The 23,888-nt window shown below is 51.4% G+C and overlaps 9 protein-coding genes across 9 annotated transcripts; 4 read left to right on the forward strand and 5 right to left on the reverse strand.

The window, feature by feature from the left end:
* Window positions 1-196: 196 nt before the first annotated feature.
* Window positions 197-3,703, reverse strand: dps1 (putative aspartyl-tRNA synthetase Dps1; the record flags this gene model as incomplete). The annotated part of the gene is made up of 4 exons (XM_073760678.1): window positions 197-874; window positions 934-1,917; window positions 2,429-3,497; window positions 3,561-3,703. 4 exons carry the CDS (start codon window positions 3,701-3,703, stop codon window positions 197-199), a joined length of 2,874 nt encoding a protein of 957 aa, XP_073610502.1.
* A 205-nt stretch (window positions 3,704-3,908) lies between these two features.
* BDV17DRAFT_276480 (F-box domain protein) lies at window positions 3,909-5,186 on the forward strand. Its single transcript, XM_073759337.1, has one exon. It carries the CDS (start codon window positions 3,993-3,995, stop codon window positions 5,148-5,150), a length of 1,158 nt encoding a protein of 385 aa, XP_073610503.1. The 5' UTR covers window positions 3,909-3,992; the 3' UTR covers window positions 5,151-5,186.
* BDV17DRAFT_276481 (uncharacterized protein) lies at window positions 5,187-6,148 on the reverse strand. Its single transcript, XM_073759338.1, has one exon. The coding sequence runs from the start codon at window positions 5,663-5,665 to the stop codon at window positions 5,462-5,464; it is 204 nt and encodes a 67-aa protein (XP_073610504.1). The 5' UTR covers window positions 5,666-6,148; the 3' UTR covers window positions 5,187-5,461.
* On the reverse strand, window positions 5,187-9,143 carry BDV17DRAFT_276485 (coatomer subunit gamma). The gene is made up of 6 exons (XM_073759339.1): window positions 8,794-9,143; window positions 8,413-8,723; window positions 7,394-8,360; window positions 6,997-7,344; window positions 6,126-6,944; window positions 5,187-6,069 (listed from the first exon to the last, which is right to left on the reverse strand). The coding sequence occupies exons 1-6, from the start codon at window positions 8,867-8,869 to the stop codon at window positions 5,837-5,839; spliced, it is 2,754 nt and encodes a 917-aa protein (XP_073610505.1). The 5' UTR covers window positions 8,870-9,143; the 3' UTR covers window positions 5,187-5,836.
* A 968-nt stretch (window positions 9,144-10,111) lies between these two features.
* BDV17DRAFT_234102 (KH domain-containing protein) lies at window positions 10,112-11,466 on the forward strand. Its single transcript, XM_073755835.1, has 2 exons — window positions 10,112-10,612; window positions 10,683-11,466. Exons 1-2 carry the CDS (start codon window positions 10,228-10,230, stop codon window positions 11,369-11,371), a joined length of 1,074 nt encoding a protein of 357 aa, XP_073610506.1. The 5' UTR covers window positions 10,112-10,227; the 3' UTR covers window positions 11,372-11,466.
* Window positions 11,467-13,116: 1,650 nt separating this feature from the next.
* Window positions 13,117-13,970, reverse strand: BDV17DRAFT_276489 (uncharacterized protein). The gene has a single exon (XM_073759340.1). It carries the CDS (start codon window positions 13,655-13,657, stop codon window positions 13,454-13,456), a length of 204 nt encoding a protein of 67 aa, XP_073610507.1. The 5' UTR covers window positions 13,658-13,970; the 3' UTR covers window positions 13,117-13,453.
* A 1,221-nt stretch (window positions 13,971-15,191) lies between these two features.
* BDV17DRAFT_276491 (uncharacterized protein) lies at window positions 15,192-16,224 on the reverse strand. Its single transcript, XM_073759341.1, has one exon. The coding sequence runs from the start codon at window positions 15,966-15,968 to the stop codon at window positions 15,579-15,581; it is 390 nt and encodes a 129-aa protein (XP_073610508.1). The 5' UTR covers window positions 15,969-16,224; the 3' UTR covers window positions 15,192-15,578.
* Window positions 16,225-20,442: 4,218 nt separating this feature from the next.
* BDV17DRAFT_285268 (RTA1 domain-containing protein) lies at window positions 20,443-21,583 on the forward strand (the record flags this gene model as incomplete). Its single annotated transcript, XM_073760679.1, has 3 exons — window positions 20,443-20,593; window positions 20,688-21,309; window positions 21,478-21,583. The coding sequence occupies 3 exons, from the start codon at window positions 20,443-20,445 to the stop codon at window positions 21,581-21,583; spliced, it is 879 nt and encodes a 292-aa protein (XP_073610509.1).
* A 52-nt stretch (window positions 21,584-21,635) lies between these two features.
* On the forward strand, window positions 21,636-23,022 carry BDV17DRAFT_285269 (Zn(II)2Cys6 transcription factor domain-containing protein; the record flags this gene model as incomplete). The annotated part of the gene is made up of 3 exons (XM_073760680.1): window positions 21,636-21,666; window positions 21,717-21,784; window positions 21,838-23,022. The coding sequence occupies 3 exons, from the start codon at window positions 21,636-21,638 to the stop codon at window positions 23,020-23,022; spliced, it is 1,284 nt and encodes a 427-aa protein (XP_073610510.1).
* Window positions 23,023-23,888: the final 866 nt, after the last annotated feature.

Below are 23,888 nucleotides of genomic sequence, written 5' to 3' on the forward strand. Positions count from 1 at the left end.
GCTGAGAGCTTCGGGTTCTGGACCGCGGAGCTGGCGTTTTAGCCCCATCTAGGCTAGCTTGATCCGGTTCTACTGTAGATCACAGTCTCCAGCGCATACTCCTCGACGCATTATAGTACAGAATCTTGATTGATATATACAGTGAATCGTTGAATTTTCATTACTCTTTTAGCTTGGTCTAAATACCATTCTTCGTCTAAGGACGCAGACGCTGGGGGTCACGAGGGAACAGAGTCGCCAGCCGAACATTAGGCAGACCAAGGAAAAACATGACAATACGGTTCAGACCAAGACCACCACCAGCGTGAGGAGGACAGCCCTGGCGGAAAGCAGCGAGGTAGTCCTCGAAGCCCTCTTGGTTGGGGTCGACGCCCTTGGCGATCATGGACGCCTCCAGCTCCTTCACATCGTGAATACGCTGGGCACCCGACATGATTTCCTCACCGCGCATGAAGAAGTCATACGAGTTGGAGAAGCGGGGATCCTGGGGGCAGGCCTTGGTGTAGAAGGGGCGGACAGCCATGGGGAACTTGTCCAGCACGTAGAAATCGGTGTCGTACTTCTCACGGATGATCTGGCCGAGCTGCTTCTCCATGGCCGTGGTGAAGTCGTTCTCGAAGCGCTCCTGCTCTGAAACATCCACGCCTGCTTCCTTCAGAAGTGCCACACCGTCCATGTAGTTCAGGCGCAGGGCCTTGCCGTCCTTGGGGAGCTTGAAGTCGCCAGCCTTGGGGTAAGACTTCTGGATAATGGCGATCTGGTCGGCGTACCGCTCTTTAAGCTGAGTGAGGATGAAAACAAGGAGGTCTTCGGCAAATTCGAGAACCTCGTGGTAGTGAGAGCGGAAAGTCTTTTCGAAATCGAGACCAGTGAACTAGAGAAAGTGGTTACAGTCAGCTTTCTAGAATGTAAAAAGGTTCTGATAAGAAATACCTCGGTCAAGTGACGGTGAGTGTTGCTGTCCTCTGCACGGAAGACAGGTGCAATTTCAAAGACGTTCTCCATGTCACCAGCAATACAGATCTGCTTGTAAAGCTGTGGGCTTTGAGCCAGATAGGCGTTTCTTTTGAAGTACTTGACCTCAAAGACACCGCTACCACCTTCCGTGGCAGCACCCACTAGCTTCGGCGTAGAGATCCAGCGAGAGCCGCTCTTCGTCATGTATTCTGCGAACAACTGCGCAACACCGCTGGAGATCCAGGTGATAGCCTGGCTGGTCGCTGTCTGAAGATCGAGGACACGGTTGTCAAGACGGGTCTTGAGGGTGACGATAGGCGCGCCGTCAGCGTCGACCTGGAAACCCTCCTCCGTGGCCTCCGGAAGTGGCCGCTCTGCATCCTTGACCTGCATAGGGAGCTGTTGAGCCGCTTCGGCGATCATGTAAACCTTGCGGATGTGGATTTCGTGGTTGCTGAGAGTCGCAGACGCAATGGGGACACCAGGCTTCTTAACTGTACCAGTAACTTGAACAATGGAGTTGACATTCAGACCACCAGTGTATTTGATCATCTGTCGCGAGATGGGCTCCGCCGCAGCAATAACAGCCTGCACCTTCAAACCCTGCTGGCGAAGCATCAAGAAAGCCAGCTTGGCACTCTGAACTCGGGCATTATCCACACGGGCCACCACCGTGATTTCCTTCTCATAATATTCGTCGCCGATCTGGGAGAGTTGCGTGCTGGGGAGGACGTCTTCGTTTTCCGGGATCGCGCCATATAAATCCTTCGCGGTGTCGTTGGCCTCAGCAGCGGCAGCCTGGGCCTGTTCTTGGGCAGCTCGCTGCGCCGCCTTCTCGGCCTTGGCCTTATCCTTCGCAAGCTTCTTCAAAGCACTCTTGCTGAGCTTGCCTTCGCCGCCCTCAGCACCCTCAGCACCCTCCGCAGCGGGAGCAACGGGAGCAGCGGGGGTTTCCTCGGGCTTGGGGCGAGTGGGCAATTCGGAGTCCGCCATGATGCTTTCGTAAAGGGTGAGAAGATCAATGTACCCTACAGAAGTGTGTAAAGGACTGACAGTTTGGAGTCACTTCCTCGGCGCCTGGACTTCTCGTTGACTCAACGGGCAAACGGCCTTGCAGCTCTTCAACCCCGCCGGGCGGAGCATGCCCTAAGCCCTATGAGGGACATGCACGTGATTACTTCTAGCAAGGTCAGGTCCAATCTATACCTGCCCTGATGCTCAACTAAAAACGAGAGAAACACAGCGACAAGGCAGTTATTGCTTGACAGTTTAATGTGAAAGGCAGTTTCAGGTATTATCTATAAATATCATAAATTGCAACAGTCGGTCTACAATACAGGTTGCTCAATGCATGTTATCTCTGGCCTGCCATCTTCAATATACGCAAGGCCTGCAAAAACTGGCTAGAATTCCGGTTCTGTGCTCTGTGCACATATGCAGGGTCAAGTCCGGGATCTATAGCCTACCGGACCTCCCACTTTGAATGTTGAAGGCCCCATTCGACGGCCCTTCGGACGTCATCGACAATAGTCTTTGGAGTCCACGCAGGCTCGCCGCCACGGTAGACGCCAGTCCGCACAAGCAAGGAGTGCCACTTGCTGTCATGCGCACTTCGGTACGAGTTCGCTCCACGGATATCAGATTCCGGGTTGTCTCCCACCATGTAAACATTCCGCAGCGGTTTCAATGTTTCGAAGCTAAACGCCCTCGAGCGGTTGCGCAGGAGCTGGTTTTCCGCAAATTCGTATGTGCCCTGCGATGGCTTGCCAATAACTGTCTTTTGTAGCTCAACGCCCTTACTGGGTCCACCAGTGATTGCACTCCAAGTGCCTTCCAGAGCTTCGCGGAAACCGCCCTGGCCTAAACGTGGGAGGCTGTAAGCCGCAGCCCACCAGAGGTCCGGGTTGGAAAAGTAAAGAGGTGGTTGGCCATCCTGTTGGTAACCACGGTTGGGGAGATCGGAGCGACCATTCTTTTCCGATAATGATCCCAGGACACCTTGTGACGAGAGCAGGAGGTCAACAATGATATGGGCGTCCAGCGCCCAGTCCCGGGGGTCATTGAAGACGAAGATGGCATCGACCTTGAGACCCTTTGTTGGGTCGCCAGGCTCTCCTTTATGAGGTAAAGGTCTCGTGAAGGTCTTGTAGTAATCGCTAAATCCTTTCGAGAAGGGCCAAATGGATGGGTTGGCCATGAGGATATCGCCAGGCGTTATGACGTCGCGAAACCCATACCTCTCTGCTACAGCACGGCAGCCACCACCATCTCCTCCAATGACGAGTACGCGCTTGTTCTCTAGAGCCGTTTGTGTTTCCGTTCCCTTTACCATCTCGGCGAAAGGGGAGTGGCTCTGGATAATAACATCTGCGTCCAATGGGACCTGAAGTTTCTCGCTGATCTCGGCGACCCGTTCTGTCTCATGTTTTCCGCCGCCGTTCGTCAAAAGGATAAACGGAATTCCTTCTTTCTTGAGGAGAGCGAGCGATTCGGCCGCTCCGGGTATGGGAGTGGAGGATCGGAGGAGGACGCCATCAATGCTAGGGTGCGTTAGCCCAGCGAACAGTGCAAATGAACTGACCTCAATTTACCGCTCAACTTACTCAAAAGCAAAGGCAAAATCAGGGACTCGTGGCGCAGAGCTGAGGCTCCGTATGCTCTGGCGGCCTGGGCCGGCGGGGAGAAAGGAGCGACTGAAAGCGCGTTCGGCCAGACCCAAGGACCGACAAAGGCCCTGAGGACGCATATCAAGCTTTGAATTGAAAAGATTGAAGGAGAGAAGATGTCCGTAGCGAAAGAGACAAGAGAAGAGATTAAGGTAAGTGGAATGCGGTCGGGGAAGAAGGCTGTCAACAGGAGGAGCGGGCAGTCATCGGAGCTTCCCCGGCGCCTCCAAAACCGCCGAATGATATCATCCCCGCCTCAATCTTTTGCTCCGCCAACAACTTTTTCAGACTCTTCAGCAGCCCCAGGGATCTAGCCAGGACAATATTAATGACGGAATATAATGGAAGCTCGCTCGCTACTGTCTCTCAATGACCTCTGCACCGCCGATTTATCTACCCACCGAAATCGTCGTTCAGATCCTGAACGAGGTCGCTGCCGATGAGTCCTCCCGCCAAAAGAGCCTCCACGCCTGCTGTCTCGTCTCGCGACAATGGTACACCTGCGCAATTAGTATGCTCTGGGAGAGACCCCGAATAGATAGCGGTCTCAGCTTTACAAAATTTGCGAACACGGTCAGTCCGCCGATCGGAGTCCGCAGGAGCAAATGGAACCTCGGAGCCCTCGTCCACAAGCTTGATCTGAGCTCCCTCGTCCATCATAGCTCTCCCAGCCTAACTGCAAGGCTGATCGGTCGGGTCAAGGACAACCTGGAAGTCTTCTATGCTCCAAGGGCTTCTTTCGGATCAAATAGCCTCCCGGCGCTCGCGAAATGCTCCAAACTTCGTTACCTAGACCTCTCCCTCGTGGCTACGCCTATTCCCTTCAAGGACCTCAAAAGGAGTATGAGCAATCTTCCCAGGCTACAAACCCTCCGATTCCCTCAAGCAACCTCTATCACAGATACCGAATCTGTCGGAATACCATGGCCCCGGCTTCTCCGGCGTATTCAGTTCAGCGGCCACTTCTCCGCTGATGCCATTCGGTCATTCCGCTGGCCACTGTCCCTCACAAGTCTCACCCTCAAGAATTGCGCCGATCTTTCCCTCTCAAATCTCAGCAGTCTCATGTGCAGTCCCGACTTGAACCGCGGCTTAAAGCGTCTCACCATTTCTGGTCTCAACCGCCGTCTAAGCCCGGAGGCGATAACTTCCCTGCTCGCCCTAACGCCGGCCTTATCATACCTCAGTGTCCCCGGAGACATGGTGGACGGCACATTCTTCGATCTGCTCTCTCACATCAGCATTCCTACCCTGGAAGTGCTCGAATTCGGACATCCCAATCAGGATCCGACGATATATTTCACTACAGAGGGCTTACTCAAGGCTCTTGAGTTCGGCCTTCCCAACGTGCGTGCCGTGGGACTTGCTGACATCTTCGTTTCCGACGAGAGCAATCTGGACGATGACGCAGTTGATGACTTTCTACTCAATCGCGAGGAACTAAGAAAGTCGTTTCCAGCTCCACCTGACGGCCCCAATACCCATCAGTCTGCTTTGGATGTGGAGCCTGGTGTTTATTATATTTGAGTTTGCGGAAACATGCCTGTTGCACACTTTTCTGGTCTTCGGTATAATTCTCGGAGATTTAGGCGGGACATGATTTTGAGCGTATAGATTCTTTTACATTGCATTATGACTTTACGAGATACGATACGTTCAGATAACTGCGCGGATGTAGGAGGAAGAAATGTATTGTTACGGACTTGATAGATGCAAGAGGTGCATGAGCCAGGACATGGCCCAAACAAGGGCCTTGGATACCTAAAGGCATCAAGCCAATTTTGAATGCGAACTATTCTCCTGGTCATTCAAGTGCTCACTCAACATCCGCTGTGGTACTACCTCCGACGATAGGATGCGGATATATGATGAAAATGGCCGCAATAGAAAGAAAATACTCTTTTATTTGCCAAAATGCAATCAACCATCAAGGTAAGAAAAAGAGAAGCATAGAGGAACGGAAATAGGAAAAAGGAATCAAAAAGAGAAGAAACAACGGATTTAAGACGCCTACACAACGGAAACCATTCATCGCATCGCATCGCATCTAGTTAACTCGACACCTGCATTATAGACGGGGAAAAAGATAAATGTAGAGAAACATCGTATCGCCTGAACTGAGTGGATATACCCATCCTCCTGACCTTCTTCCTTGGAAGAAAAGAAGCATCGCACCTGGGAAGCTACACAATACAACAGACTCAAGCTTATGCTTAAGCCAACGAAGCAATCACAGCATTGGCAACGCCTTCTTCTTCGGCGCGTACTGTAATCTTGGTCGTGACTCCGGTTTTGCTGGAGTAGGCCATCTTGATAAGTGCCGCGACGCGGCCGCCTAATACTGTCTTTCCGAATAATTTGAGGGTGTGTGTGCTGTTGCTGAGGGCGACGTCGGTTCCTTCTAGGGGTTGCAGGGAGAGTGCGGAGATTAACTGTTCGGTTGCATCTGTAACTTGGTTAATATTCGTTGAGAATGGAGACTGAGAAGGAAATTCAACGTACCTGCGATGCCCTTCAGATTACTGAGCTGGAGAGTCTCGCTGACTTCCTCGCCATTGGCACCGGTCTGCTCCCAAACGTGATCGAAGCTGCCGGCAAATGTGGGGATAACATAGTCGCTGCCTGTGAGTTCGAGGTCGTTGACTTGGTATTCATCCTCGTATCCGCTATCCTCTGGCTCTCCCGTCGTGGGGTCGATTTCCTTGCTAGTGAACTTGAGGTTATTCGTGAATGAGACGACGGGTACGCTTTGCTCCCCCTCGAGCTTCTTGAATGTGACATATACGACGCCCGGTTCGTCGGTCTTCAGTTTAGGTGCAGGCACAATGAATTCCTCCTCTAGGGTATCGTCCTCAGATGGCGTCGCCATCACGGTAACATCCTCCAGAACAGTGTCCGGAAGAGTGTTCTTGATATCATATTGCAGAACAATATGTTCCTTGAAGATGTGCTTGACGGCGGTGACAACATACTCCGTCTCGCTCTCGCTGAGCTCGACCGGGACGGAAGACTTGAGCAATGTACCATAGGCCTTGAGCTCGGGGATTTGCATGAGCTGTTCGGCGTACTTCTGGGTAACCGCTGCGGATGCAGCTTCGGCCACACCGTTTGCCTTGGCGCCCTTGGGAGGACCAGTTGATGGTGCCTTGAGCGTCGGCGTCGCACTCGTAAGCTTTTGCTTTCGCTCTTCGGCCAAGGCTTGCTCTTGGGTGACTTGCGGGATTGTAGAGACATCAAACGCAGCAGCGAAGGTTCCCTTATCGCTAGACGTCACATACATCACAAGCTGGTGCTCGAAAGTCGAAAGGGAGTACATTGATTCTGATTGGATTATTAAACACCGAGGAAGGAAACGGCGGAGGAGCGTGCTTACCGTTCTTGACAAACCGACTGGCCATCTCATCTTCCTCAGACATCAACCGAAGGTTGAGAGCAGCACGGTCACGGACTTCGTCATCGGTATCATCCAAGCATCGTGTAAGGAGAACAGAAACGCTAGACTTAACCTCAGGGTCCTTCTGACCCACGCCGAATTTAGCCAGAGCCGTTACGGCAGCAGCGCGAACAATGGCATTCTCAAGGACCACTCGGTTGTAGATGTAGCGGATGTACTTAGTCGGCTGCGAAGTCTTGGGACCCTCGACACCGAGGAGGTGTAGTACCCGGACGGAAAGCTTCGTAAACTCGCAATCCTCGATAAATTCACAAAGGTGCGCGAGGGCTGCCGGGAGTCAGTATCTAAATGATCAAAACAAACAAGAAGTGCGTACCATCTTCTTTGCTATCAGGAACAAACTTGATGAGGTCGAACATGCTCTCAACAACGCTCCGCTTGAATTCATAGCCGCCCTCATCCCGTAGAATGCCGCTGAGGAACGAAAGCATACCGGCCTGCTTGCTTGGGAACTTCAGGCACAGTGTCCGGATAGCCTCCACAATGGTGATCTTGAATTCATCAGTAATGTCGGCCATGAATCCAGAGATCTGCTTCATCAAGCGATCAACGCTCGCCTCGTTTCCAGTCTTCAAAAGAGTGGTGATAGCAAAAGTGGCGATAGAACGGTTGGTGTTCGAGATCAGTGATTCGATATCAGGGTTGCACACATTGACGACATGAGGCTTGAATGATGCGAACCGGTGAAGAATACGGATAGCCGCGAACTTCGTGATGGCACGGGGTGAAGAGAGGAATAGTTGAAGAACATGGACAGCCTGTGAGGCTTCGGCATCACTGGCGTCTCTAATGTCGCAAATCGCCTTTGCAGCCTCGAAGTTCACCATCTCATGCTTGTGTCGGAGCCATCCATCAAGCATCTGCATCATGGGTTTTCTCAATCCTGGATCCTCCTCGGCCAACTTCGCGGCCAGGCGCACAAGAAGAACGAGGGCAGCGGGACTCTTCACTACGCCTGCGGCACCATATTGTTGAACCATCTTCACAAGAGCCATCCGGTCGTGCGAGCGCATCTGGTATAGGAGGCCAATTGCATGGTATTGGGTCATGAAATTCGACTGTGAGATGGCATGGGCCTGGGAGCTGCCACCGAACCCAAGGAAACCAGTCGATTGTTTCGAGGATGAAGCCGCTTCCTGTGTCTCGCTTTGCCATCTTCGGACCACGTCACGGGCAATCGGGAGGAGGTGATATGAGGAGACGAGGGCAGCAGAGGATACCGAGGGGGTCTTGTCAACAATAGCTGTTTTGATCAATCGTTCAATGCCTTGCACAGTAGTAGCCTATACATCTGTCAGAAACCAGAAGCCCGGTGGCTTCTTTAGAGGCACTCACGTCGATGATGCGGCACAGAGCTCGGATAGCATTGGCCCTGTACAGGACATCACTACCAACTGCGGTATCCTTCATGATGATACTGGTTGACATGATGACATCTTCGGCCGTGTTCGCGAGCTCCTTTAGAATGAGATATACCATCTGCCGTAACGAGGGATCCTTGTTCTGGAATAGCTTCGAGATGCCGAAGAAAAGGGTGGTCGCTTCGTTCGTCGGGAATTGTTCGCCAGTAAAGACGAGGACAGCAATCTTGGTAAGGAGCGTGCGGCATTGTCGAGGGGAGATTGGTGATGTATTGAATAGTCGTGCTGTAAAAGGAGGCAGAAGGTCAGCAACAACGTCCCCGGGCTGAATAACAGAGCTCCGACGGTGTCTTGCCATCTTGGAAAACGGAGGTCCGATCCAGCTTGATCATAGTCTGGTCGGCATCCTCATCCTTCTTCATGTAACTCATATTGCTGGAGTGCAGCGATCGCAGCAGAGAGAGGCCTCTCTACTGTGCTCTGTATGTGGAAAGTCGAGTGCTTGCGGGGAGACGTCAGGGTCAATAACGAGGGGGAACCCCAATTTATATGGGTTCAGGAGTCGGGGAGATTCGAATTCTGTGAGTTTGTAAGTGGGCGAAGTGAGAGGTGGTCAATTCCTCATTGTCCCTTGAATTAAGAAAAGAAGCAAGGATTGGTGAATAGGAGACCGGCCAGAGACGACAACAACAGCTCGAGGAGACTCCGACTTTCAAGTTCCCGTCAAGCAATCTCCAGGTGGCCTTCTGCCGCCTCTGTGGGTGTCAAGCCACATGCTGTGGCTGACCACGCAAACGCTGCAAACAGGCGGCGCCATAATGCCTGAGCCCTCAGGCTTCCAAGTCCACTCGAGGTCCAGATCTTCGCTCGACAGCACTGGCGATGGTGGATTGCCATGATAGAGTAAATGCCAATTCGCGCAGAATGCATTCTGTATTCAGTGACTTCATTTGGCTAGAAAAACCGATCTCCAATGGAAATGTCCATTCGACGTTAATGCGGCTGTCTACATTTTATACTCCGGTAGAACTCGAACTGGACTAGCATAAGACTCGTTGTAGAGAGGATAACCAGCTAAGCAAGCGAAGAGCGACCGAATGCCAAAACAGCATGCAAGACTGTGCAGAGCAAGGGACCACTGCGAGTGGTAAGTAGTACTATACTCTGTACTCTCTGTCTCTCTGTGCTGGGTGGTGCCCTCCGCCTTTGCTCCTCCCGCCCCGAACAGCAACCGCCGCCAACCAAAACGCAGCCTTTCCTCTCCTCTCTTCTTCTTTTCTTCCTCCACCTTCTTCCCTCCTCTCCCCCCATCTCAAACTCCTCCTCCACATCCTCTTCGTCTCTCTTCCCGTGTATCTCCCTCTTCTTCTCTCTCCCTCCTCCTTTCAACCTCCCCTTCTATCCCTCTTCCATTGTACCTTCCGCCTCTTCGTCCCTCTACCATTGCTCTCAACCTCCACCTTCCCCCGCCCGCCGAAACCCCTCTGGATTCGCCCCCCATCCTCGCAGACTTCCTCGCCCGCGAACCGTTTCATTCTCATCAAACTCGCCACTAAACATTCCTGCTTCATTTCCTTTACTACTCACTGGGTAAGTAACTCACTTGCTTGGTGGCTTTTGTCATCATTTTTCACTGCGTAGGCGTGGTAACGGAAACGAGTTCCTCGGACGCTATTTCCGTTTGACGCTCGCGCAAACGAGCAGATGGCTCACTGAGTCGAATACAAAGACTATTTACTGACCCGCGGGAGTAGCCTTTCTATCTACGGTCCTTCCGAAAATCGAAAACATGGATTCCAATGACATTCAAGAGACTCCCATCGCTGACGAGACCATGGTCGATGCCGTCAACGTTGGTGACGAAGACTTGGATATCATTCCCAAGACAGAAGAAGAGTATGCGCAGTCGATGCTGACTCTTCGCGCCATCGTTTCGTCCAAAGAAGCCGGCGTCATTATCGGCAAGGCGGGTAAAAACGTCGCCGATCTACGCGATGAGACTGGCGTGAAAGCTGGCGTGAGCAAGGTAGTCCCTGGCGTTCATGACCGCGTTTTGACTGTTACTGGCGCTTTGAACGGCACTGCTAGAGCTTATGCTCTAGTCGCCAAGGGATTGTTGGAAGGTGCTCCGCAAATGGGCATGGGTGGAATTGTCTCCAACAATGGCACTCATCGTAAGTACCACTTTGAACATACTTGAAAATGTTACATCTCCAATGCGCGAGTACTTACTTTTTTCGTTAGCCATTCGACTACTGATCTCTCACAACCAAATGGGCACCATCATCGGACGACAAGGCCTGAAAATCAAGCACATCCAGGACACGTCTGGTGTTCGTATGGTGGCTCAGAAAGAGATGCTGCCCCAGTCCACCGAGCGCATCGTTGAGGTGCAGGGCACTCCGGAAGGGATTGAAAAGGCCATTTGGGAAATCGGAAAGTGCCTTATTGATGATTGGCAACGTGGAACCGGCACTATCCTGTACAACCCCGCTGTGCGCTCGTCAGTCGGTAGCGGATCGATCCAGCATAACGGAGGCAATGGCGACAGCTACAGCAGCAGACCCTACAACCGCACCGGCAACGGTGCCGACTTCAGTGACCAGTCTGGCGGCTACAGCAGGCGGTCCAACCCCGACACTAGCAACCGAGGCTACCCGCTTGTCACCGAGGACGGCGAGGAGATTCAGACACAAAATATCAGCATTCCAGCTGACATGGTCGGGTGCATCATTGGCAGAGCTGGAACCAAGATTACTGAAATTCGCCGAAGCTCCGGGGCGCGTATTTCGATTGCCAAGGCACCCCATGACGAGACTGGCGAGCGAATGTTCACCATCATGGGAAGCGCTCAGGCCAACGAGAAGGCGCTCTACCTTCTTTACGAGAACCTTGAGGCCGAGAAAACCCGCCGCAGTCAGCAGCAAGAATGATTTGTTGCTGGTCTGAATGAACGTCCACGATCGACCGATTACGCCATTCCTGAAAGGCTCTTTTCTTTTCTGTCTGAGTATCAGAGTGCTTGAACCTGCTCTCTGCCTGATAACTCTGCATGTCAACTCTATGTTTCTTCTTTAATATGTCTTCTATCGTGCAGTTTCTCTGGTCTACCAGAATCAAGCATGTGCCGAGGGATGCGCGTCGTATCAGGTATCGCAACCATTCGATCATCATCAAAAGTCTGGATTTTGGCTGATTGAATAGGAAAAGATACCTACAAGATGCGTTCATTCTCCGGAGTATCTCCTCGGCTACTCTTTCCCATCCCACTCTTGTCCCCTGTTATATCCGCTTACCACACCTGTCCTTTCTCCTTTCTCGCCCGCTGTCTCCATATCCGAAACAATCATGATCCCAAATTGACGACCTGACTTCAATATTTTTTATCCGCCCACTTGACCTTTCATCCTCCTATGTGGCACTTATATCTCTTAAAACCGCTTGCACGACCTGGCCTGTGAAGCATGTGCCAGCTTGTCATTTCCTTGAATCATCGCTTCTAGCGGAAACCTTTATCATGTATAATGATACGACGCGCGTCAGAGAACAAAAGAAGCTAGGAAGGGACGGCTGAAGAAGTGCCGAACAAGTTACGTGGACTTCGATGGCAGATAGCCCGAGTATCTAAGACGAATGATTATGACCTGTCTTCGCCAATGCGAGTTTGAGCATGCTTGTAGTCCTGTGCTGTACGGTAGAATCCTCTACTTTATTGGAAGCACCAGCAAATATGTACGCTGAACCCACCTGGTAGTGTTCTAAAGTAGTTTGAACAATATAGTACTTGGCTACGAACAACGACCGAAGGTACAGCTTCAGCTACGCCAGCCTCACCACCGTTGACGAGATTTCATAGAAACCAAGCAACTATGGGCTTTCAGCGCAAATCCTACCATAGCAGACACCAAGGTTAGTACTACCCTACTCCGCGACGAGCAATGGGCCAATCTACAGAGTAGATGAACAAGGAGTCTACTGGTCAGAATCCAGACCATGAATTCTCCTATTTTGATTGCGTCATTTCAAGATGTATGCTATGCATTGCTACTGTAGTAAGTAGAGACCACCCCGACTGGCTGGCCTTACTAGAGTAGTATCAGGTTAGCTTATGGCGCCGAGTCTGTTTAGGGCAGCAAGGCTTCTGTTGGAAGGTTTCCAGAGTCTGACTTATGGCATTCATTGAGACTGCGGTTGTGTCAGGGCGCCGTGGTTAAAGTAGGTGCCAAGTGGCTGCGAGTGCAGGTGATTTTCAGCATGGCTGGCTGGGCCTGGGACTTGGATTATTAGATTGGCTAGATTGAACAAACAGGCTTGGACGAGTCAATCATTGTAACGGCGAAGATACCATAGAGTTCCAGTTGATTGAGGTGAGGGGCGATCTTCTTGGTGATAAATCCACTACATCGTCGTCGAGCATATTGATCACCAACCAATTATATATCCCTTGTGACGATGAAGATGATGCTGACTGGCGTCGTCGGGGATCATTGTCATCAACCCATCCATGTATGTACCCGGAAGGTTCTGGGGTAGCCTGATGAATGGCTTGATGGGGAGGATGTTTGATTTTTGATTTGGCTTGGCTGTCTATTTATTGTCTACTATCTATGATTACTGTATGATTGTAGTTGATAGGAGTGGATGAAGTTTAGGGTAGCCTCTTTCAGTCCATAGGTATGGATAGTATCCTGTAGATGCATGCTGAGGTGCTGACAATTATGCTGACACGGATCCGTAAGGAACCCAGAGACACCTACTAGCCCGAATGCCCACGGCTACGGTAGCCCTGTCTGGCTTTATTTCATCTACACACGATCGACATACCGGAATAGCGTCACTCTCAATGAAGACCAAGAGATGGAGGTGAGCTAATGGTGCTATATAACAGGGTGTTTGTCTCGGGTCAGGAGAATCTAGGATTGGTGCGTGATTCAATAGTCATTATATAGCGGGTGGTCGAGTACGTCTCCTCCAAATGAGTGTATGCCGTAATCGTCGTGTTCTCTACTTCAATTTCAACCCTTCAGGTGAGCGACCACTTTGTCTAGAGCATTTCTTTTATCCTGTTGGTACTTTGTAAACTGAGTCCCAGCCAGATTCTCAATGCTAGCACTAGCCTGGGCCACAAACTCCTCGGCCTCAACAGACTTCCCCTGCTTCGACAGCGCATTTATCAGCGTCCGCAAAGTGCGCAGAGCCTGGGGGCTGTATTTTCCCATAAGTGCATGACTCTGAATAGCCGGGAGGACCTCACGCGCGAGCTGTTCCGCCTTCACGTACCCACCCTCTTCCTTGTAGAGCCCAGCCAGATTTTGCAAGGCAGCCAAGTCTTGTCCTCCAGCACGGTTAGGATTGTTGATAAAGTCGAGGAGGATTCCCTCTTGGGCGTCCACATCCCCGAGGCTTCTATGGACGTGGTACAAGCTCGATTTCAAGCCCTGCCATGTGCTGTATTGAGTATCGTGCCAGGTAGATGGTGGCTGAGCGCTGGCCTCGAGGGCGAGGAGCTTCTCGAGGAGAGCGGCTCCCAAGACGTTCAGCTTTGTAGTTTTGGAGGCTCTCGAGCTCTTGGGGAGTGAGATTGGCGGCGATCGTGCTGCTCGTGGTTGGGTCCAGTGAGTCCCAGAAGAGCCCAGTTGGGTAGGTGGCTTCGCCGGGGATGTCCTTGGCTGAGGACATGCTGGAGGATGAAAAAGAGGGCACGTCTGTGTAGATGAATTTGATGGATGGGGTAGTCGACGAGATGGAAGAAGAGAATAGACTGAGAGGCCTAAAAGAAGTAAACAAACCTTAAGTATATGGAGCAGCAACAGCATGTGACTCTCAACGCGTAGTGCACCTAGTTAGGTAGCCATTGATCCAAGCGGCATTGATTATATCATTCGAACGATCTGACACCATCGAGAGCTAATTGCGACCTCAGGATGCGCCTCCCCGAACAAGCCATCTTCGAAAGGGTGACAGACCCCTCCAGGCTGCACAGTCATGGACAGGCTCAGCTCCTCCTCCCGTCTGTCTTTTCTTCTTGACACCTGGTGCTCTGTGTGAGTGTTACCCCTCCACGCCCTGCAAGCAGCAGCACACTGACATGAACTTGGACCACGAACTCCTGGCAGCCAGATCGCGAGCCACCTGTTGATCGCATTGCGGGATTGATGCGCCGCTGCCGCCCAGGTGGCAGTCCTGTATGTGCTTGAAGATGCTGGAGTACATAAGCATTGCGGATTACCCGGGAGATTGTTGCAGACATCGACGCGCTTTGAGTTACTATACATATGGATACTGGGAAGTTCTGGCCACAAAAGCATTCGACGCCCGAGAACACCCCAAGCCCCAGAATTGCCTGGCACAGAAGAAGTTTCTTGAGGGCTCTCTTGATCTAATCAATCTGGCCATGGAATTGAAAAGCTTTCGTGGCGTCAGGTCGCCGACAGTTTCTCAAAGACCAGCAGGACATTCTCTTCTAGGGGGAAACGCTCAGCCTTTAGCCAGTGGATGTCCACAGTCTCCACCGTTGGTGCCATACCTTGACAAGGAGAGATATAGGTATCTACATATCTCTATGCGAAAATGGGGCCAGGTCAATAATGGCAGAAGAAAAGCAAGCATGAACGATCGGGATCGAGATTCCATGCGAAAAATCGGCCAAAAATAAAACCAAATGAAGGACCTTTTCCACTTTTGCCAGCGCTGTGAGTGGCTGGGCGGCAGGAAGATGGGATCTAGCCTGTGGATCTGGCCCTGGTTAGCCCTCATGGCCCGGAGAATATCGCACTAAATCTGGCTGACAAGTCAAGCTAAGATATGATATGATATGATGTTACGGAGCCATCATGCTTTGTTTTGCCATTTTCCTGGCTTCTACTCTGAGTACGGAATACTTCCGGCGCAGGTATCAGATAGGCAGTGATTGAAAATGGCAGATACTAATCACGTGCAGTAGACGATGGTGGATCAGAGCTCAGTTCCAGGCTTGCTTCACCTGAACGGCACCCACTTCTGCTGATGTTTACCGTGTTTCAGGCTGAGTAACTTGGTGCGCGACAGAGGAGAATTACTGTCGACAAATGGGAAGCGAGCAAAGTGAAGCGAGGCGAGACCCTCGCATATGTGACGTGTGTGTAGAAGAGACATTCAATCTCAGTATAGAATCTCGCAGCCAATAGATCGAAAATTTCCACCTTGCGAACCAATCCATTGGGATGAGTTTTCAATGCATCTCATCGGTTCCATGTAAAGCTGCATTGGCCAAGTGAATTTGACGCATGCAGCATTGTTTGGATGCCTGACCAGCGCTGCAGATGCTCCACGACACAAGATCTGCTGGCACTCGAATGCCTTCTTCGCCCACCACTCCCACTCCAACAACAAAGAAACAAACGACGACAACAACCTTGAACCGGCGGAAAACAGTCTCGATTGCCTATCCAAACACCAATGCGCCGCAAAGCGATTCGATCGTCGACTCCGCCCGTTTCTTGCAGTCGCGCCGCCCGACGATGGATGTTTACGCGCGACCTGGAACAGCATCCAGGTACCCGACGGAGGTGCACCAGATCGAACCCCCCAGCCCAGCCATGCGATCCGAATACTCTCCACGCCGGCCTGATGCGCCAGAGGAGCGATTCCTGGTGAAGAGCAAATCGTCCGGGCGACTGCGATCAGCAGCGATTGAGCGAAGATTGACTATTTCGGGAGATCCCCGTGACACGGGGAAAGCTGGCCCGCTAGCATTCGCCGGCACGGGCACCACACCCTCAACCTCTGGAACTTCACCAACGGCGCCATCACCGTCTTCTCAGTCTACCTTCGCCAGTCGTCCTCGTCCCTCCCCGACCTCTCCCTCGAGCCTCCATAATCCTCCCTCTCTGCCCGGTATTCCCCGCCTCCCTCAAAGCCGATTCAGCTTCGAAGTCCCATCCCCTCTCCGCAAGATCGCCCTGACCTCGCACCTCAAATCGGCCAGCATCGACGGCACCACTCCTGCCACCGACTCCAACTTACCCTCTGCGCCCCGGCATTCCTTGTATGACAGACACCGCAAATCCGTCTCCGACTTCCATTCGTCCCACGTCGAAACACCGCCGGCTTCAGAATCTCCCCAAATCCATCGCGCTGCGCCCACCGCTGCTCAAGGGGGCAGTTCTGCGCTCTCCCAAGACGCCGACCCAACCATCCGAGTGCTGAGTCCCAATGCACCAAAGCGTCGCAAATCGACGTTATACTCCCAGCAGGCACCCCCGGATGTGAAGAGGAGAATGCCGTCATCCACCGCGACCTTTACTCAGGGGCGCTCGGATGCCGATGCGAATGGTACTCCGTTGAAAGGAGCGGACAGGTACAGCCAGCAAAATAGCTTGCGGTCTGCAGTTGCCGACGAGTCTCGGTCGAAGAATAGTGAGGATATTTTCTTGAACATCGCAAAATCGGATTCTACTCGTCGCGAGTCCTTTGGTCGATCTGAACTCAGACGGGTAGGTTAGCTAATTTTCGCGATTAAACTTTTGACAACTCCCGTGGTTGAGAGGATTGAGCTGACTTTATTTTCAGTCGCGACTTAGGATGTCCGGTAATGGCTTTCGCTCTTCCACCTCGCGCGTCAGTAGTGACCTGACACCGTCTCCCGAACAACTATCTCGCTCAAATACCTTTGACAGCCCCTTGCATCCGAGTTCCCATAACGAATCCCCTCCCACACGATACAGCTCTTTACCTTACACGTACTCCGCTTCTGCCCACCCCCTCGAGGATACCGGCCGATCGCCGCAGTTGAACTTTGCCTCCAGCTCGCGCTCGACGGTCGGACTTCCTCGCAGCCGACTGAGTCGCACCAGTCCTGAAGCAGAAACCATCGCAGAGCGCCGATCTTCTCTCCACGATTCGCGATCCTTCCGTAACTCTACACTCCCCACTATTCGGAGCGGCCGACAAGTCTCAGGCTCCGAAGTCACAGAGAAGCCGCGCTATGACTCCGATCGCAACCGACAAGATGGGACGGAATCCACTCTTTCGACGACCGCGCCATCTACCGTCTGGGATGAGCTGGACGATCTCAAATCGCGAATAAAGAAGCTAGAATTAACAGGCAAGCTCCCGCCATCGTCACAGGAAGCCATGATGTCCTCGACCGGAGACAGACCACGCACCGCGTCGACTACAGTGACAACAATGTCCTCGTCTCCACGACACCGAAGAACAAGCGTTTCGAATGAATCCGATACAATTACAGCGCCGAACCCGGTCCACCCTCTTTTACAATCGGCTTTGGTCAAGGCAAGGAGCGTGGTTACAAAGGACGTATATACGGCACTGGAAGCCACCGCTACGGACGCAATGGCTCTTTCACAACTCCTGGGAACAGGAAAAGCGCCCTCTGGAAGCGTCTCCATAGTCAATGGGTACGGCTCGTCAGAGCGACAGTCCAGGCGGAAAGCCGATAGTGTTTGCCGTAGTTTGACGGAGCTGTGTCTTGCCTTGTCGGATGAACATCATGCGAAACAGAATTCACCGTCAGGCGATACGACGTTCCGAGTCTCCCAGTCGAATACCACCGACGAAGGAACAGTAACGCCAACGACAATGTCGTTCCGCAAAAGTTTTAGTCAGGAGCCGGAGGAGAGGGCACGGCGACAGAGCAGCGGCGCCCGTACGACGAGTCGGCTTGAAGCGCGTCGCGCAAGTCTAGCAAGCCACGGCGACCACTATCCTTCGCCTGAGAACTCTGGTCAACCTTCGAAGCTGACACAGTCACCGAACTCCCCCGCCACTGGAAGTCGACTGAGCCGACTGTCTGTCTCCATGAGAAACAAGAGATTGCAGGATGACGAGCCCAGTGAATATCGAATCCCACATACCCGCTCAATTTCGAGGAGTATGACCGACATTGGAGCAGCCTCTTCAGCGCAGCCTTCACCGCGACAACAAACCTCGTTCGGCTACCCAGCACCACGCCCCATAACCGACTCTCAACAGCCTCAGTCTCGGACCCCGATAACTCCGCAATCCAGCATACCCCTCCGTCGAAGCATGATGACCCCGTCCACATACACCCCAGCCATTCCTCGCGCAAACATCCAAGCCGGCTCTCGTCGCTACGGCTTGTCATCAGCAGCTGAACCCCCCGCAGATGACGCCCCGCTTTCACCGCGCCAGGAGACCCCGCAGACCAGAATTTCTGCACCCTCGAGCAAGCTTGCTTCCAGCTACACGCCCATAACGCAGAACCGATTCCGAAAAAACAGCTTAGGCGGCCGGAGACTAGGCGTCAGGCAGCGCCCAATGTCGACGATCGACACAAATCAGTCCAAATCATTCAATGACAGCATTGACTGATGTCGTCTGATTGAGCAATTGGTTCCATAAACAAATTCACTTCTTGTTTCCGCTGGCCTCCGGGAGCTTCCTTGACAAGTTGGCTTTAACCATCCCATTCATTTAACGAAAGCAGCAACATCATTTGGATACAGTACAATGTTTCAATTCAGCCGGCGTTCTCTGCTCTTTGCTCGCTTTCGCGAACTAATGATTCTTTTCCTGACCCTTTTTGCGCTGGGATACATTGTGCATGCGTGCATAAAAGCATACAATTGAAGCGTGCGAGACATACATACGGAGTACACACATTCTTACGACGAGATCTGAGCAATTGGGCAATGCATTATTACTTACTTGACCTGACCTGATCTGACCTTCAATGAATTCAACTGATTTGGACATGCTTACGTGCAAAACTTGGATATGACATTGTTACACTACGCGATGAGGTTTTTCTTGAGCAACTGGCATGGCGCGGCATCATCTTCATCTTCATCATCATCCTGTCCTAACTGTCCTAGTTGTCCCAAATATTATGCCTCGCACTTGCTTTTGCTATCTGTTCTGACTACGCTGTTTCAGTTTCTGTTTTGAATCCTCCTCAGCGTTCGAGCTTATTGTGTTTGTGGTTACTTCTTTCCCGTTCCATTCTATCCGAGGCATGAAGGCGTTCGTGGTCTCAAGCCGGGCTGACTGGCCTCCTTCCTACTTTACTTCTGTACGTACATACATACATACTGACTACGTACTTGTGAGCTGGACAGTTGTTGATTTATTTCATTGTATGGTATAGTATGCTTACATTTAACGTCTTCTTTGCGCTTGGGTTCTCCCTGTTTATCTTTATCTTCATCGTCGATCTTAGTCTTGGTCTTATCGTATGCCAAACTGTAAAATCACTCTAATTTGAATCAAGTGCAACTAACTGTCCTCATCAGCATAGCTCTATTCTACAAGCTCATGCTACCTGTACGAAATAGTGCAATCTGTTCGACGGACCCTACCCATGTACTCTGTAGATAGGAGCAGATGCAGAAGGCTAGGGCTAATCCCCTCACCCCGCTTAACTAAGCGGACTTGAGTGATAGACACGGCGCCCCACGAGACAACCGAATAAGGAACTCTTGACAGCATATATCCACCGTCGAAAATAGCTCGCTAATTACAGAGTAGATGGATATTGCTAGGTCCATGTGTTTGGGAGGGTCTTGGGCCAATTATGAGGCTGTAATTGTATATATGGAGCCGCTGTACCTGGCAGTAGGCTGGTAGGGCCCCCGGCTTGGTGACAGACTAAAAAGCCAACGACGACCAATCTACTAACAACCTTACAGCCAGATGGGGATCTACTCTGTAGATCAGCCCTGAAAGTCTCAGCCCGAAACACAGATGCCTGGACCCTGGATCTTTTTTTGGTGGATGGAGAATTGTTCCATGCGGTCTACTGCTTCCCCGACGGTATGATTTGATCGTGTTCGGGGGATCTTCTGCTTGGGTGTCTTGATGGGGATTAGAGAGGTGCTGTCTTCTACCTTATGGGGTTATTGGGTGCTTCTGGATTTCCTTCGGGATTTGACATTTGGTTTCAGCGTCTTTTATTACTCCATGAACTCACTCCCTCGCTTGTCTTCGTTCTGCTTCACCTCGTCCACTACATCTCAACCCGCCTCAGGGAGAAGCTCACACGACCATGAGTGAACCAGACTACTACCGCAATGCACCCAGCAAGGTAGCGCCAATCGTTGCAATTGTCTCATTCGGAGGAAGCGCCATCTTCCACACCGCGCAGCTCGTCAAGACAAGAGCCCGTTACATGACAGCCTTTGTCGCCGGTGCATATAGTACGTCTTCCCCCCATCCCTCATCCCCGCCTCAACCCCCATCTTCCTTTCTCAGCAACTAACAATTTGGCTGTATTTCCAGTAATGACACTAGGCTACACAATCCGCCTTCTCTCCTCCTTCCTACCCACCAGCCTACTCGCCTACATCGGCCAATACCTCTTCATAATCCTCGCGCCAGCCCTCTACGCATTCTCAATACACACAATATACCGCCGTATCGTAGTATACACGGGGAAACCTCACCTGTCAAACATAGCGCCGCACAAAGCCCGTCGGCTCTTCGCCCTATCAAATGCCCTGATTATTCTGCTGCAGTTTATCGGCGCCGGAATGCCCATAATCCAGAACGACAACATGCAGAGTATCGGGGGGAAGGTCCTCGTCGTCGCGCTGTTTATCCAAACAACTCTCTTCGGATTCTTCCTCTACGTGAGCGCGAATTTCCAGCTTCGGCTGTGGCAGTGTGGGCTTGGTTGGTTTGGAGGTGGGTCGTGGAGGCGGCTGTTGCATGTTCTGATTCTGGTTTCGGTTCTTGTTATTGTCCGGTGCTTGTATCGGGTTATTGAGGAGATCGAGATTGTAGATGGGTATCTCTTTGCGCATGAGGGTTATATGTATGGTTTCGATGCGGCTTTGATGTTTTGTGTGCAGGCTGCTTTGAATTTTTATCACCCCGGTAAGATACTTAAGGGGTCTGGATTGAGGGAGCAGGAGTATGATGGGTTGCAAGAGGTTGGGGTTGTGAGGACGGGGTATCCTTCCGGGTTTTAGGTAGACGGGGCCTATATCATTGATTTGTTTAGATATACCACAATAGGGATTTTCAAGAGATACTGTAGATTGATATTCCGGCGAATAGCAGTGAGCTAAACGTCCTCTAGGGAGCGAACTCGAACAGCGGCTGATCAAACCAGAACAGGAACAGGGACCAGATCCGAAAGCGATATCAAGGGACCACCTGGATTCATCTACAAAATCCGGATCTAGGGCTCCACAGACGGGCAGGCAACTAGGTTTTTGTTCATTCCATAGCAATATAATGCGATATGCCATGCCATCTGCCGGCAATCGTGATTCCGGTTTAGTGAGCTTCCGTCTTGCAGGAATAGAAGGACCATAGTACGTCCTAGGAAAGCACACAGGAAATCCAGGAGGGGATGCATAGAGTGCAAGCGTCGGCATGTCAAGGTATCAGTTGGTCGCAGAACCCGTAAGAGTTTCTTTACTGACCCAGTTGGCAGTGCGATGAGGGCCGCCCAGGGTGCGTCAACTGCGATGTCTCGAGACGGACCTGTTCATACGAGGACATGGCCTCGAAACCGCGTACCTTCATACGAGTCTCACCACAAAACATGTCCAGGTCCATATCCCAGCCATCGCCCTCTCCTGCCACTTCCCCGCGTTACCCTAACAGCGCTAGTCTCAGAGGTAGTCCTACTGGGTTACCTGACTGCAACAGCCAGAGCCCGCCTATGAACAAGTTCCATCTAGAACTATTCCACCACTTCATTACACATCTCTGGACATTCCTCTGCCTCGATCATACCACGCCCGGATACGCCTCTCTCGAATTAACGCGGTGCATCCTGGGCGCCCCCTTCCTCATAAACGGAATCCTCGCTTTCGCCGCATTACACCTCAGCGTTCTATGTCCTGCAGGTCCTCAGCAAGACTTCTACAGACACCACGCAACGCAGCTTCAGACTCACGCTCTAGAAGAATATAACGCTTCCAGTATAGACATCAACAATGATACCTGCATCCCTGTCTTCCTATTCACCTCTATCCTTGCCATCCATACCCTCGTCGATAATCTCATCTACCGAGCTGACGACTTCGATACATTTCTCGATGACTTCGTGCAGTGTTTACGGCTCTACCGGGGTGTTCGTGCTGTGGCTGATCAATCGTGGGATTACCTAGCGCAGTCCTCGTTGAAAGCCCTCGTCGAGGCTGAGTGTTCTGCTTTGGCCCACCAACCACAAGGACAGGATCACTGCAGACCCGAATGCTCGCAACTTCAAGCCCTAATAAATCCGCCAGTCCTGGATCCGTTCACGGTCACAAACACGATCACAATCTCCCTCGACACAATCAACTCTCTAGAAGCCGCTACAGACGCAGGCCACGGTCGTAACATGCTACACAAACATAACCCCAAAGATCCCTCGCCATCCTCATGCTCAATCTCTACGCTTGGCCCGGTCATCTCCTGGCTGGCTACCGTGTCCCCTAGCTACATCGACCTCCTCGCACAGCGCAACCCCGAAGCACTAACTGTCCTTGGGCACTTTGGTGCCTTGTTGCACTTTCATCGTGGAGCGTGGACGTTCGGCGATAGTGGTGCTTATATCGTTTCTTCTGTTGTCGAGTTGTTGGGGGCGGATATTAATATAAATATACGCCTAAGTCCCCATCTACCATGATACTGGGAGTATATAGAACTCCCGAAATGATACACTTCATTTATTCTGGATGTAGGTGTATAGATTGTTAATCACTTTCTATCTCAGAGCTTTTTTTTTTTTTTTTTTTTTTTTTTTTTTTTTTTTTTTTTTTTTTTTTTTTTTTTTTTTTTTTTTTTTTTTTTTTTGCAGAGAAGGGCTGTGGATTGTAATTACTGACCCTGACATAAAGGGGAGAAAGAAGCGGGCAGGCAGCACAGGCCTCGGGCTGGAGGCAACGCTACTCAGCGCAGCCAAGTAATATACTCTGTATCTGTAGGCAGGCAAACGCCAGCCTGAGGCTTGTATCTTACTTCTCCTCATTATATGAAGCATTACTTCGTTACGCGAAAGGTCTACAGAATAAAAACCAAGGTATCTGGGGACTTTAAAATTGATTATACTTTCATGGCAGCCGGGGAGTTGGGGAGTTTTGACCCAGCGCACGGTTAGAGAGAGAGAGAGAGAGAGATGCGAACAGTAGCAATACCAAGACGGGCACACAATATGGTTATTTCATGAATAAATAATAAGGAAAACTAAATTGCTATATACGTAGAGGAAATATCAGAAAGAGGGCTATATAGACACTAGAGCCTAAGAGTGATATAAGATCACCTTGCTAGCCATCAAGTATCTCTACAATATACAGTATTAGGCCCAAGAGACTAAGGAAGAAAACCAGGCCAGGATCGAGGATCAGGACTCAGAAGGCAGATTCTTCAGATATAAATACATGAAATAATCTTACCGCGGCAACGCCAGCCCCAACCAAGGACCGAGGATTCAACACAGGATAATAATAATTGTCGTAACGTTTGAGGCTGCGACCGTTGGGAAGGCAATAA

This window comes from Aspergillus undulatus, assembly GCF_047715775.1.
Source record: "Aspergillus undulatus strain CBS 261.88 unplaced genomic scaffold BDV17scaffold_84, whole genome shotgun sequence".
Lineage (NCBI taxonomy): Eukaryota > Fungi > Ascomycota > Eurotiomycetes > Eurotiales > Aspergillaceae > Aspergillus > Aspergillus undulatus.

Bases quoted from the DNA above. Each gene is read 5' to 3' on its own strand.
- BDV17DRAFT_276489 (XM_073759340.1), bottom strand. From the start codon at position 13,657: ATGGGAAAATACAGCCCCCAGGCTCTGCGCACTTTGCGGACGCTGATA.
- BDV17DRAFT_234102 (XM_073755835.1), top strand. From the start codon at position 10,228: ATGGATTCCAATGACATTCAAGAGACTCCCATCGCTGACGAGACCATG. The intron at 10,613-10,682 runs GTAAGTACCACT...TTTTTTCGTTAG, and splicing joins CTCCAACAATGGCACTCATC to CCATTCGACTACTGATCTCT.
- BDV17DRAFT_276481 (XM_073759338.1), bottom strand. From the start codon at position 5,665: ATGCGATGCGATGAATGGTTTCCGTTGTGTAGGCGTCTTAAATCCGTT.
- BDV17DRAFT_276480 (XM_073759337.1), top strand. From the start codon at position 3,993: ATGACCTCTGCACCGCCGATTTATCTACCCACCGAAATCGTCGTTCAG.
- BDV17DRAFT_276491 (XM_073759341.1), bottom strand. From the start codon at position 15,968: ATGCTGTTCCAGGTCGCGCGTAAACATCCATCGTCGGGCGGCGCGACT.
- BDV17DRAFT_276485 (XM_073759339.1), bottom strand. From the start codon at position 8,869: ATGAGTTACATGAAGAAGGATGAGGATGCCGACCAGACTATGATCAAG. The intron at 8,724-8,793 runs GCAAGACACCGT...CTCCTTTTACAG, and splicing joins GACCTCCGTTTTCCAAGATG to CACGACTATTCAATACATCA. The intron at 6,070-6,125 runs GTACGTTGAATT...ACCAAGTTACAG, and splicing joins TAATCTGAAGGGCATCGCAG to ATGCAACCGAACAGTTAATC.